Below are 13,443 nucleotides of genomic sequence, written 5' to 3'. Positions count from 1 at the left end.
GTGGGCAGCTTTGTACCGAGCATTCAGTATCAACATGAGACAGCGAGAGTACAGCCCAACAGAGAGGAAATGGATTCAAAGGAGAAGTGTTTCTTTGTTTATTTATCTTTTCTTGCAAAGAGAAAACGGAAGGGGGCAGGCATTTCACGGCTGAATTGTGCGGTGGACAAACCCGACTGTTTCCTGTCCATTTTTCATCTTCCCGCAATGACCTTTGAATTTAATAAAGGCTTTGAGCTGCACCCATAAAAGAGTACTCTACCTCACCGACTCCTCGCTGCCTGTAATATTTTCCTGCAATCATGCTATATTGTTTCTTCTTAATTTCCGAACCTGTAAAAAACTGGCAGGACAGCTGTCGGCAGCGACAGCTGAATCAGAAACACATTTGATCTGTTGTTTGTCTTCGTAGTCAGCTTAAAACTGCTGAAGAGTGGGAGCAGTGAGACGTGGAGAGGAAACAGAAGGTGATTGCTTTCTCGTTTCAGAATGGACACAGTTCCAAAATTGTTTTTCACTCATGCATTATGATCTAAATAATCTAATAATAAGGAAAATGAATTCTGCCTGTCCTGTTACATTGCTCTGTAGGACCACGCTTTTATAAAAGGAAAGAAAATGTCCACCACTGCTTAGAAAATCAGCAATAAAGAAATCCTGGTTTTTTTTGCATCTTTGTGAGTAATCACAGACATCCCAGAGATTGAACAACAAGGCTTCCATGTACTAGTTAAGGGTAAACACTGCATATAATACCACTGTTGTAGACAGATGGTGGGAATGGCTGAGATATTCTATCACAGGCATCTGTGCTCAGATGCTTCACAGTCTGGATTTACAGATATTACAGAATAGTCTTAGAAATGGCAGATTTGCCCCTTAATGCAGTACTGAATAAATGGGATGTCAAACAAGTAATTAAGGGTAATGGCTGAAAAAAAAGTGCCATGTTTTCTTAATTAAATTGCCACTGCATTATATGGTGCTGAGGGAGTAATCTGCATCTCCTTCTTCTTATAAAGTTTTCAAAGTTAAAAAGCTTTTGTGGCTTTAACCCAGAGAGACTCGCCACACTGTCAGCAGTGCAGAGCCCCATCTCACTGATTGGCTCTGTGGCTCACTTCCATAAGCTTTCACACATGAGTCAAATGAACACACACTCACAGACACAGATACACACACAGAGTTGTGCACACTGCAGCACATGCACGGTCAAACTCATGACCCCTTACTGAGCTGAAGTGAATCCATGTAGCTTCGGCCACATGTGCTTGATCTCTGCCACCTGCCCCCCCCCCCCCCAAAAAATAAATAAATAAAAGAAACATATTTGCTTGAATCTCCCACTCAACAATTTTCTTGCAGAACAACAGGACGCACACACAAGACTGAAGTAGCAGTTTTAAAAGAGGTGTGAAGGAGCACACGAGAACTAGCTTTCAGGCTATGGCAGGTTTGAATATGCAACGTGCAGACGGTGATAATTGTGGGTGCTCTCGGTTTGAGTCTTGTTAACTGTCAGGTGCAGTGTTTCGACGCCTGTCTCGTGTTTCACTCTGCATAATAAGACTTCTATTTAAAGGAGGAGAAGTGACGACGCCAGCAGAGGTGTTACCTCAATGTGCTGCGAGAAAATACCTTGATTGTTAATGTGAGAAGAAAACTTTTTTTTCCTCCAGAAAAGTTGACTTGTGCTAATGCCAGCCTGTGCACGAACAAATGCAATTAAATCAGAAAAGCCCCATGCTGTAAATGACCCGTCAGATCACAGCAAGAGTCCCCCACAGAGCATGTCCCTCCCTCTGCATCAGCGCATGTATATAGGCTCTTCTTGATTTGCCCTTGAAGGGTATATTGAGTTGCTGATTTAAACGTCTGGCAAAAGCTCCATCTCAGACTGATGATGACTTCGCGTTTGGCAGGTCTCCAAACTCTGCCCGTAACAATCACCAAATGAGAGTCTCAGCCATCCATCTTCCTCCCTGCCCAGCAACAAACCAGATATCACCGCTCCATCAGCTCTGAACAACTGTCTTTGGTGTCTCTGATGCTCTGCAAGCAGAGGTTTTAATCAAAATCAAAGTTCACCTGCGCTTGTGCTCCATACGCATTCAAATCAACTCCATTCTTTGTGTTAGAGGGCGCTCTGTAATTCAGCAATTGAGGCGAGCATTTGGGAGAAGCTCTGTGCAAAAAGGAAGCTGATGTCCTTAAATGGGGCTTAAATGATCAAAATGGCTCCTCAGTGCGAATGATGTTAAAATACCTCGGAGCACAGTCAAGTTCGTAGGCAGTCCCTGAAATACTGAATGATTGCAGATAATCAATAGGCTGAAAAACCAAAGATGCTTTGACGGTGAGATCAAGCACAGTTTTAAATAACTTCTGTCACTAACTAGGTTATTTCAAAAAAGAATCTAGTGAGGTACATTTTCTAAAAGTCATGAGCTATTTAGGAAGGCTATCCTCCACATGCTGCTGTGAAATGTCTTGAAGATTTCCTCCTCCAGCCTCTTCTCTCCATGTCAGTGAGGATGATCTCAAGCTTAACCCCTGCCTGTGTCACTCTCCCTCCTCGTGGCACAAATGAATCCTTCATGCTGATCCTGAAACGTTTGTCAAAGCCACTTTCTTCCACTTGAACTCAGAGCTGTCTGCCATGGCTGTAGCTTTGCAGGCTTCAGAGACTTTGACGAGGGGCCGTGTGAAAAATTCATCCCTGGTTCCTTCAGTCCCTCCCTAAACACGAGGAATCTTTTTTTAAATGTGGCCTTTTAGAATTGATTAATTTCTGCTTTAAACTGAGAAAACAACATGGAATTGCATCTAAAATGGGAGATCTAATTAGGAACACAACAGAATACACCCCTTTATTTCACTCTTTTCTATTACAAAGACGCGATAATGAGTTTTTTAAAACGGTGGAGATAATGGTGGGTCTTGGAGGCAGCGGCCTAACACAAATAAGAGGTTTGTGGAGGTGCCCAGAGAGGCTTAGCTATGCATTGGCTGTTGAGTCTGGCATGTGTTCTGGCACTGAGACAGTATCCTCAACAGGACTACGGCGGATTAGTGTCCATTTGGACAACAGAGTGGTCCGCAGCTTGGGGTGACATTCAGTAGACCAGTGGCTCACGCATGGATCAGGAAGTTCAGTCGGAGTTAACTGTCACTGCTACGTCTTTGAATTGATGGCTTTGGAATTTGGAGTCTCACAGATGCACAAGAGAAGAAGACAAAGCCTGATGTCGCCCATGACAGCACGGAGCGCATCCTGAGAACGAGGCGGTGGCCAGTCTTCAGTATGCCGGATGATTGCGGGATGAAGAGGTGGGCTATGAGGGCGAGGGTACAGCCGGCATTTGATCCCAGTTTGGGGTACTCTCATAGCCCCAGGACAACTGCTGGGCTCCATCTGGTCTAAGCTTAAATCAAAAACCCCCTGCCTCACACACAAATACACACACATGCACAAATTACTGAAAATGTTTCCAATTTACCTCAGACATCAGGTGGACAGAAAAACCACCCACCATCTGAAACAGTGTTCAAGCCCTCGCCTCAAACCCACACAACCACGCCCCGGCCTTGGTTTCTCTGTTTATGCATTTACCAAAGAAAAGTAAGTCCAGTCACAAGGCTGGCCTATATGGACTAAAGCTGCACAAATCCAGCTCTTCAAATGTCACATCATGCTTAACTGCCCTTTTTCATGCTTGATGAAATGTAAAGAGGACCGTCTCCAAAGCACCCCATATTAAATGCCTGCTTAAATGTCTTTCTGTTATTTTGCACTGCTGACACATTTCAGCTTTCTAAATGATTTTACACCACGAAAACAACAATGTTTACATCTATTTTTAAGGTGGAATGATTATTGAGGCAAATTTTCAGGTTGCGAAATACGGCTGCTATGGGATTCTTCAGGTGACAAGGGAACAATTTGTCATTTTTGTTGTTCAAACAGATGCAAAACTTACTAGAATTTTCAACAATTTAAAGAATACTATCCTGATTTTAACAAGCCCATCATTGACATTGTCATACATAATAAAAAAGCATTGACAAAAAGGATGAAACCTTTCCATCTGTTTTGTTCCATCCTGGTAAATACTGCAACTTTAAGGGTCAATCCTCTTCAATGCTAATGCACAGGTCAGCCATACATCCTTTATTAATGGTGTCCGTGGCTACTTTGCTTCTTCCTGAGCAATTAGTGAATCAATAAAAAAACATTTACAGTGAGACTGAGAGCACAAAAAAATTCTGTGCCGTTCATTACCATGTGGGATTTTCAGATGCGGACGCGTCGGGTATTGGCAGTTTGTCACTTTCTAAGAGCTGTCAGCAATAAAACCCATTTGCTCCCACATCACTACCACTAAATGTTCTTAATAAAACACTTGCGCAGCATTTTAAAGGGTCGACGAGGGTCAAAGCAGGATGAAGCCCTTTGAGTGACATTATCACAGATGCAGGCAGGACCGGCTGATATCGTTGATGCCAAAGTTACCTCCCTAAATCTGCTCGATCCAGTGACCCTCCCAGGTCATATTACAGGGGGCGAAAATCAACATCGGTTCAGTGCCTTAACGGCACAATTTGCCTCTGCTGATAAAACAGCGGTTCTTCGACAGCTATTGGTTGTTTGCAGAATAGGAAAATATCAAGAACTCAGCAAACCCATTGTCAGTCGAGGCAATCTCATTTATTATTCACTCTTCATTTATCCTCTGAAGCTGAACAGAATGGCTGAAATCACAGTCCGAGAGACGACAAATGAAATGTTGTCCTCCGCCAGGCGAAAGAGAGGACCCCAGCAGTAAAAAGTGCAGCTATTTTGTTTATCCAGCCTATTCAACCAGAAAGATTTGTGTGGCCACAGACGCTGACTGAATCTTCAAAACGATTCACAGGACCGGCACGGGCGTGTTCGTCACCCTACAGGAATTATGTGCTGGCCCGGTTTTGCATTCTCAGTCATTTTTACCCAAATGATTCAGTACTTTTCCTTCCTGATATTTTGGGAATTATATGTGATGCACTTGAACAGGACCGTGTGAATTAAAGGTGACTAATGTGGGGGAATGTAAATAAGCTACAGTTATGTCTATGTCACCACCGAAGCTGCAGATGTGTGACAAAACAAGCAGGATGGAATCTGCCTCAGGTTTCTGCCTCCTGTTTACATTTGTTTTATGGGCTGTGTTTTTCGCCCACCTCTAACTGTGTTTGTTGAAGTGTCATAGCATGTTACTGGACACATTCATCAGTGTACACACCCTATCTCCATGGGGACCGCCACCCCATTATGGTGGCGAAGCACCTGAGCACCGAAATGTGACCTTTTTAGCAGCTTGTTATGACATTAAGACTACTGTCATCTCCAGGCTTCATCTATGAAGTTAATAGGTATGAAAAAATAACAAATTCTGATCATAATTATAGTGATTTCTGAACAAATTCACCCAGGAAGGCCCCTGTGGGTGCGATTAAAGGTTGGATGTGTACAAGTTGAACCATTTATAAAGACATTGTATGTGTGTGTGTGTGTATGTGTGTGTGTGAGAGAGAAAGAGCCGGCAGACACCTGCTCCATTCGGTAGTGATGACTCCCTGTGGGACGCAGGCTCAGCTGCAGATCTGTAGGCCCTTCCTGCAGCATTGGTGGCCACACACACACACTGGCGATGTACACACACACACACACACACACACACACACACACACACACACACACACACCCATTCGGGCTCTGTATCCCTCAGCCTCTCTGCATTCCTTCATGGCACACCCCATGTGCCAATATCATAAATGTAAACATGAGTCTGGACACACACATGTAGCTCACGATTTGTATGACTTTGCATATAAATTCTGACGCGCTACCATCCTAACTTTCTCCCATCGTGCCGAGCCCAACATGATGTAGAGCTTGGATAAATAATGCACCACCTCAAATGTCCCCACCATGTGTTACCGTAGTCACACTTATCTGGAAAAAGAATGAAATGATATCAGGGATTTGTTTGGTGCCGGCCCTTTAAATTTTCGCATCGTGAGTCATCTTTAATGGTATCAAAACATAACAAAACAGCCCCATTTGTTTCTGTCAGCCCCTCATTAATCAAGCAAGCGGTCATCATTCTTTCTCCTCTGTCCGCAAGCGTAGATTTTTCCTTCTGTAGTGTCATTTGGCTGAGGGTGGTGGATCACACATCAGCTGATTTCTGGGATACATACATAAAAATATCCACTGCAATCAAGGAAAAGGAAGATGCAGCAAGCAGCAGATGGAAGGAGCTAATCATTGTTATGAAACAGAGATGACCTCTAACTATCTCCTGGCTGCTAATGTACGTGTTTGCCAGCTGCTGCACCGCCGACCCTTATTTTCCTCCTCACCTCTCTGTCTTTTTGTTGTGGTGGCGAGGAACCTTTCAGGCAGGTCTCAAACGCACGCCTTTCTTTTTTTTATTTTTAATGTTGAAACAGAAAAGATTGCAGTTGTCAAACAAAGCCTGTGTCACACAGAGAACAGCAGCTGCCTGCAGTGGGTAATCAGTGGAGCTTTCTACAAATTAACAGCATTCAGCTCTCGAGCACAGCGCACTGCAGGTTTTTAGATGTGGGCTTTTGAAAATTAGATCTCAGTCTGTGAAACACAGAATCACTCATAATTCTTTTCTGAATATGAACGCTCGATCCCTCATTCGGCGAGGTGCCACGGCAGCGATTCCCCGATCATTGGAGAGCTGCATACGGCAAAACAAGGAGTCAATGTTTCTGTCAAATGCAACTCTGGTCCCTGCCCGCTTCGATTGCGCCCAAGCTTTTAAAAGACGAGCTCACGCGAGCACAGGAAGACACGACGCAGCCGATGAAACATTTAGCACAAAGAAAGAAAAGCTCTAAACGGTCTGAACCTCAGCGCAACCAAAGGCTGTAATGGCTCCTAAAGTGGAGCTCATCTGCTCTTATTATGATATTATACCATAAAGCAACATGCACACACACCCTGGTTGGTTATCAGCTATTGCTAAATGGTGAATGCGTTTCAGGTTGTACTCTGCATTACGTTTCCTGCCACACAAACCAAAGCCATCAGAATCTTCCAGCACATTTATCTAATGTATGCAAATGGTCTTGGTGAAATTAATGAAGGCACCATTAATCATTATAACGATGCTTAAAAAAAACAACAAAAAAAACCTGCAACACTGCATATGCATTTACGCATCCACCCATCCACCCACACACACTCTATAGATACAATTTCTCAGCACACGCACTTTAATTTTGTTTGCACACAGTCGTGCCCTTGTCACGGTAATAAGGTAATTCCCTCACAGGCTGTTGTTTCATCTTACATCATACAGATAATTACAACTAAATGTACTCATACCTTAGTCACGTCTATGTTATAAATGTGGCTAATTTTGGTCCAGAAACAATAGGCAGCAGTTCTGGGAAACGCTGCAGTTCCGCGTGCTATTTTGGAGACAACAGAAGGTAGGACAGGTGTCTGTGAAGTCATGTAAAAATTCAGATCTACAGCCAGACTCCTGATGGATGCACCGCCGCTTATCCTCACTGTACATTTGCATAGAGCTGATGGAGAACCCCTGGGTAGAGTCAGCAACATGGCAGTGGGTTATGCAGGCTTCCAGCAGGCTCTGGGGTGTGGATCTGAGCCAGTTTGAAGAAGAGCCGAACCAATGAAGAGCCCTCAGCGGATTAGACACCCACCGTTTCATGTCGCCTAAATGCAGCGAGTCAGGGATTTTCTTGCAATGCTTTTGCCTAAACGCTTACGGTTTTCTCATGCCTCTTACGTTCTCCCTCCTATTCATTTCCCGGGAAACTAATTGTAATATTGTCTGGGATGTGAAATGTCGATCGATGCATCATATGACATGTAGGTGGGATGATAATTGTCCATTTATTAGTTCATAACAGGAGGTAAATGACAAGGCAAATACTGCCGGTGCTAATAGAAAAAAAGAGAATAAACCTAACTAAACACACACATACGCACACAGGCGCACACAATCCCTTGATAGTAGTTTGACTGGCAGAGGCTAAAGACAGAGTAGGCGTCCATAATTGAGCAAACATAATAATGTAAATATTAACTCATACACACACACACACACACACACGCACACACACACACACACACACACACACACACACAGACACATGCACACATACAGGCGTGTGACATATTAACTACCATGTTCTTATTCGGTTTCATTGCCGTCATGCTTGCCTGAACTGATTTAGAGAAAAATTGGTCTGTCTATCCTCTTACCAGGGGTGACCTGTAGCCCATCTGGGCTGGCGATGACGGGAGATCGCTGGGAAATAGCGGCGAGCGGGTCTTGGGGACGGAGCCCACGCCACTGGCTGCTAGTCCCGAGAGCTGCCCGTAACTCGCCATCATCTTGAGACGCTGCTCACAGAACAGGCACGCTCACGCACAGATAGAGGAGGAGAAACACGCAGAGAGAGGGGAGGGAGAACAGATAACAGCAGGTGGGAAGGAAGGCGAGGATGAGAGAGGACAGAAGCCAGGATGAGGCAGGGGTGCACGTGAAGAGAGATCAGGTAGAGAGGACTAACAGAGAACTCTGCACGCGCACGCACGCACGCACGCACACACGCACAGGTGAGCACTCACACTGACGATGTGCACATGAAGGCACACGGACGATTTTAGCCCCAGGAGGGCAATTTCACAAGCAAGCCTGCATTGGATGGGTTTGACAGCTACCTCAGGAAGGGTGTAAAGTCAAAGTACTAGTTGTCCGTTGATTATTACAGCCTTGAGTGCGAGAAGCAAAGCAGTCCCTCACTCTCCATACATGCTATCACACCAGAAGACATATATAGCAGCTGCTGTACTCAGTCCCCTTCTGTTTACTGGCTATGAGAATACAGACACACATGCACATGCATGCATGTACAACACACGCACGGCGGAATGGTTGGCAGCAGACACAGGCAAGGTGTGGAGAAGGAAAGAAATCTCTTTACCTCATTGCTCAACAAAGCTGCGTTGAGTGTTCGGCTTATTTCGAACATGTTCGGATCTGATGGGTTTTGGGTTCTCTGCTGCTCTGTCCTTTAATTGTCAGTTCTTTGCTCCCCTCTCTACAGTTGGGAGGACAGTCCCGGAAGGAAAAAAGGAAGGAAAAAAATGAAATCAACTTAAAAAAAAAGGAGAGGGATACTTGGAATCCTCTTCAATTTTCGGCTGTTGTAGTTGCGACTGGTCAGCGCTCAGTTTTTGTCTTGCTGATGCACCTCTGCTGGCCGCGGCTGCTGCGATGGCGTTTGTGCCCAGAGTCTCCGCACACGTCTGTGGAGTCAATGTGCTGTCTTCTTTCTTTTCTTTTTTTAAATCTCTCCAGAGTCAGCACATTAAAACAGGCAGTCAGGCAGTTGGTGGGTCAGGCTGGCGGGCTGGTTGGCTCCCTTATCTGTCCCCCGCACACTGGCTCACACAATATGCTCCGATCCTCACACTGCTCGCTAGCAGATTAGCCTGTCCCACAACATAGCACTTAGTTTAAACTCCCCTCCCTTATGCTCTCTCTCTCTTTTTCTCTCTCTACACCCTCTCTCTCTGCATCAGCCCCTCTGGCTCTCCCGTTCTTGCTCACTCCATCTCTTTCTGCATCACTCTCTCTCCCTCTCTCCCCCACTGCTCACGCATTGATGCAGCTACAGTTCGCTGTGCTACCACAAGGTGGGAAGACTGTCTCAGCAACAGCGACACCATTGCCGTCTCATCCCTTGCTTCCTGTGCCATTCCCGTTTATTACATTCTCCATGGTGTGGCCCCTACTTGCCAGACAACAGGTATATTGGACCATTGTAAACATTTTCAAGGCACATTAGTATTGATCCCTGTCGTCCGACCCAGTGTGGAGTAGGACTATTAGAAGTCCGCCACAGTAAGATCTCTGCACTTGCTCAGGGTGTTTTTTGGTGACAGGCACAATGTAATGTAATGGAATATAATAAAAGCTGGGCTATCAGGACACCTCATGAGTGTGAAAATGAATGGTACCTCCTAAGTAACGGGTGGGAGAAGGGAAAGGCGAGGGTTGGGCTGAGGCGAGCATCAAGGTCAGGTGGATGTCCTTTTCCTCAGCAGGGTGTGGCACGAAGATGACGAAGCAGCCAGTCACAGTCATGGCAGGAGATCCCAGCTATGGAACAAATAAACAAGGATGAAATGCCAGGCTCGGGCCAGGGATATGATTCACTGTTCACACTGCTGGCATAGCTGAAGAAGCCTTCGCAGTATGACTCAGTGTATGATAAACATGGCAAAGTATTACTGAAACCCCATTTTAACATTTCAGGGGAAAATAAGAGAAACTAAAATAATTCATGAAAGTGATGGATCGGCTCTGCAATCTCCAGTAATGTGAATCTCAGTGCTGTCTTTTCGGCGGCGCCGTCAGCAAATGATTAATTCCCATCGCTCTGAATGTGCTTTTTGCTGTTGCGAGCCAGAGTGGGGAAAGCAGCCAGTTAATAGCAGCCTATTGACACAGGACCATCTGTTTAAGTGGACGCCGTCCAGCGCAGAGGAGTTGGGGAGAGAAAGGGACAGAGAGACTGAAAGAAAAGGGGCTGCTGATTAAAGGAGTGCAGGGGAGCTGCTAGTTTTAACAGTTTATGTGAAGCTGGGAAGAAAAAATATGGAGGCCTGAATTCTGATGAGGCCTATCATCGTGTTTACATGTTTTACATTAGCACATTTTCTCTTAGCAGCGGAATATATTAGTTTCTCACCAATGACATGCTTTAGCTGTGCTGCTTTCTCTGGAGGGGGCGTCTGTTCTGGGGGTTGGGGTGGGGGTGTCAGAGTGAGGGATGATTCCACCATCAGCTGCCTCTCAAACTGTCCATCCCGAGCGAGCCACACTCTTCCCCCAAGACCGCTGTCACCATAGCGATGGTCTGCGTGTCGCTGGACAACCCCTGCACTCCATCGCTAACCGGCTGATTTTTGCACGACTCCCTCCTGCGCTGATGGTGGATTTCACATGTGGAGGGTTTTCCCTGCACGTCGTGGAAGACAAACACAGAAACAAAGATTTCACACACACACACACACACACACACACACGCACACACACACACACACACTGAGCTTTAGGCTGTTAAAACATTCTTCTTCTTAAGAAGAACCACAGATGCATTTGATCATTGTACAGCGAACAGCAAATACCTTGGTTGTGCCAAAGCTGCCCCCCCAGGGGCTTTTCTGACATGCTCAGTTGGAACAGCGATGGTGTGCCACGTCTTTCAATCATCTCGCCACCCACTCTCAAAATAGCCACAAACTCTTTAAGGTGCAATGCGTTCCAGTGAAACCATGACAGGGATGTCTGCATATGTGAAGCCGTCTCATATGCTCAGAAATCACTGGAGGTCAAATCTGTTTTGATAAGCATGTAAAAACACGCTCTCCAGAGGGATAATTAAAATGTGAGACAGTACAGTGTGAACTGTGCTTTTCTTTCATGTTTCCCTGTTTTCCACTGATGGATGTGTTCATTAAATCAGTGCTGCACTCTGCAAACAGCATGACAAGGACTGTTACATGTATGTGTATAAGTGTGCTCCAGAAATAGAAAGGTTTAATGTCGAATGATGTTTTTTGCTCCCCTGTTTGAAATGAGGGAACACCATTATAGGATGTTAAGTCTGAAAGGCAAAGGAAGCCTTCATGTGGGCTGGTCTGTCAGTTCTGGGTGGGTAAACCAGGTGCATTCCGTGCAACCAATTTCTGATGTATAAGTGTACAGATAAGATTCCCCTACAAGTTAGTCACATGATTTAGTTACAAATATTGGCTCTAATCATCTATGCTGTCTTTATCTGACAAGAGCCCAGAACCTGGGGAAACATGTAGCATATCTAATTCATTCTTTTCATGCTCCTTAATTCAATTTCTATCTCAGCCAAAATGAATGATTTTTGCCACCATAACTGGCGTAGTGTTAAAGGAATGGCATAGCATGGAGGACAGCTATTCAATTTTCAATTTTAGCCAAATATATAGCGGCTCCGTATTCTCTTCCTTCATCTGAGAAATAATCAGTCCGGCCTAGTATCTACTCAGTGGCCTGTTGATGCTTGCCATCAAAAACAGATCACACACGGAGAGAAAAATCGTTGCCCTCTCCCTGGTCTTATTCATTTGGTCCTGTTACACACAGCTTATAACCTGGAAATTAGCAGCAGCCTGCATGCCTTTTAGCTTGGGGAGCTGTGCCGCTGCTCATTTGATGTACTTAATCAGGTGCAGCCTTTGTAATGGGAAAGGAATAAGGCTGGGCTTGATTGGCCTTGATGACATCTATGCTCCAATTGTCTAGAAAACCTCCAGCTTTAATCAATCTGCAGGATAATTCCCAATCCCTGACTGGAGGCTGCAATGACTGGCTTTTCCTTTCTTCTTTCCTTTTTAAAATAGCATTTCAAAATCATGTTTGGCTGCACATCTCACTGATGGCGCTTTAGAGCATGTAACGTGGTAGTTTATGCTACCTGCACCTATTTAGGAGCACACTTTCTATGCATTCATCTTGGTATTACAGAAGAATTTAGCCATATTCTGGCAATGGTTTGAAACTCTTTCCAGATAACTCTAAACTACTCCAGTCTAGTTCTGAAGTAATAAATCCTCCCACATTAAAATCACTTTTACTACTAAAACATTTACATTATATTGTCAGCAATAAAAATAAAGACTACAGTAAAATGATGATAGTCGTTAGACACAAATTTGTTAACGGAACTACGTAGTCCATTTAACTCAAAATGTGGATAGTTACACTTTTTTTCTGTTATTTGAAGATTTACGGGTTTATTTAAACCCTTATATAATTCCTTCCTTTTTTATTTTCGTTTTTAAACGAGTTGTCACCGTAATATTGGTGTTATTCCGCTAAAACCGAGTGAATTTAGCTTTGCACTCACGCGCCTCCAGCCGACGAGCATCTCTCGCGAGTCCTTCTGCTCCGTTGCCGTGGCAACACATACAGAGCGTCGGCACCTGTGTAGAAGAACCGAGAGGAAGATGGAGGAGAGCAGTGTTAGAGACGCCGAGACTGGTGTGTAATCCCGAGCTTTATCTGATATTTCGGGCCCGGCTCTGTGAGCGAGGGACGAGAACGATGTCCCGTCGTTTAATAAACCACAGCGACACGATCACGCGCTCTGCGGGTCTCTGTATCGCCGCTGCCGCCGCGCGTGCTAACCTCCCTGCTAGCATGAGCGGGGATGTAAACAAGAGCCATGGCAGCGCCGATCCGAGCATCTATCTATACGTCCAGGCGCAGAAGCACCTTGCAAATACACACATGTTCACGTTTCACTCTTAGCTTTTTACAGCTCTCATCATTTCAGCCGTGC

The 13,443-nt window shown here is 45.0% G+C and overlaps 2 protein-coding genes across 2 annotated transcripts in view; one reads left to right on the top strand and one right to left on the bottom strand.

The window, feature by feature from the left end:
• elavl4 (ELAV like neuron-specific RNA binding protein 4) overlaps positions 1 to 9,656 on the bottom strand; it is a 56,365-nt gene extending 46,709 nt beyond the window's left edge. The window contains 2 exon segments of the mRNA XM_029828420.1: positions 8,315 to 8,455; positions 9,040 to 9,656. Coding sequence (XP_029684280.1) covers positions 8,315 to 8,455; positions 9,040 to 9,087 — 189 coding nt within the window. The 5' untranslated portion in view covers positions 9,088 to 9,656.
• A 2,995-nt stretch (positions 9,657 to 12,651) lies between these two features.
• Positions 12,652 to 13,443, top strand: part of agbl4 (AGBL carboxypeptidase 4) — a 180,953-nt gene continuing 180,161 nt past the window's right edge. Inside the window, exon 1 of the mRNA XM_029828419.1 lies at positions 12,652 to 13,142. Within this exon, the coding sequence (XP_029684279.1) occupies positions 13,109 to 13,142 (34 nt within the window). The 5' untranslated portion in view covers positions 12,652 to 13,108. The remainder of the gene's footprint in view (positions 13,143 to 13,443) is intronic.

The sequence above is a fragment of the Takifugu rubripes genome, chromosome 20 (genome assembly GCF_901000725.2).
Source record: "Takifugu rubripes chromosome 20, fTakRub1.2, whole genome shotgun sequence".
NCBI classification, from domain to species: Eukaryota; Metazoa; Chordata; class Actinopteri; order Tetraodontiformes; family Tetraodontidae; genus Takifugu; species Takifugu rubripes.
Note: the sequence above shows the minus strand (reverse complement) of the source record. Positions and strands in the feature narration are given on the sequence as shown.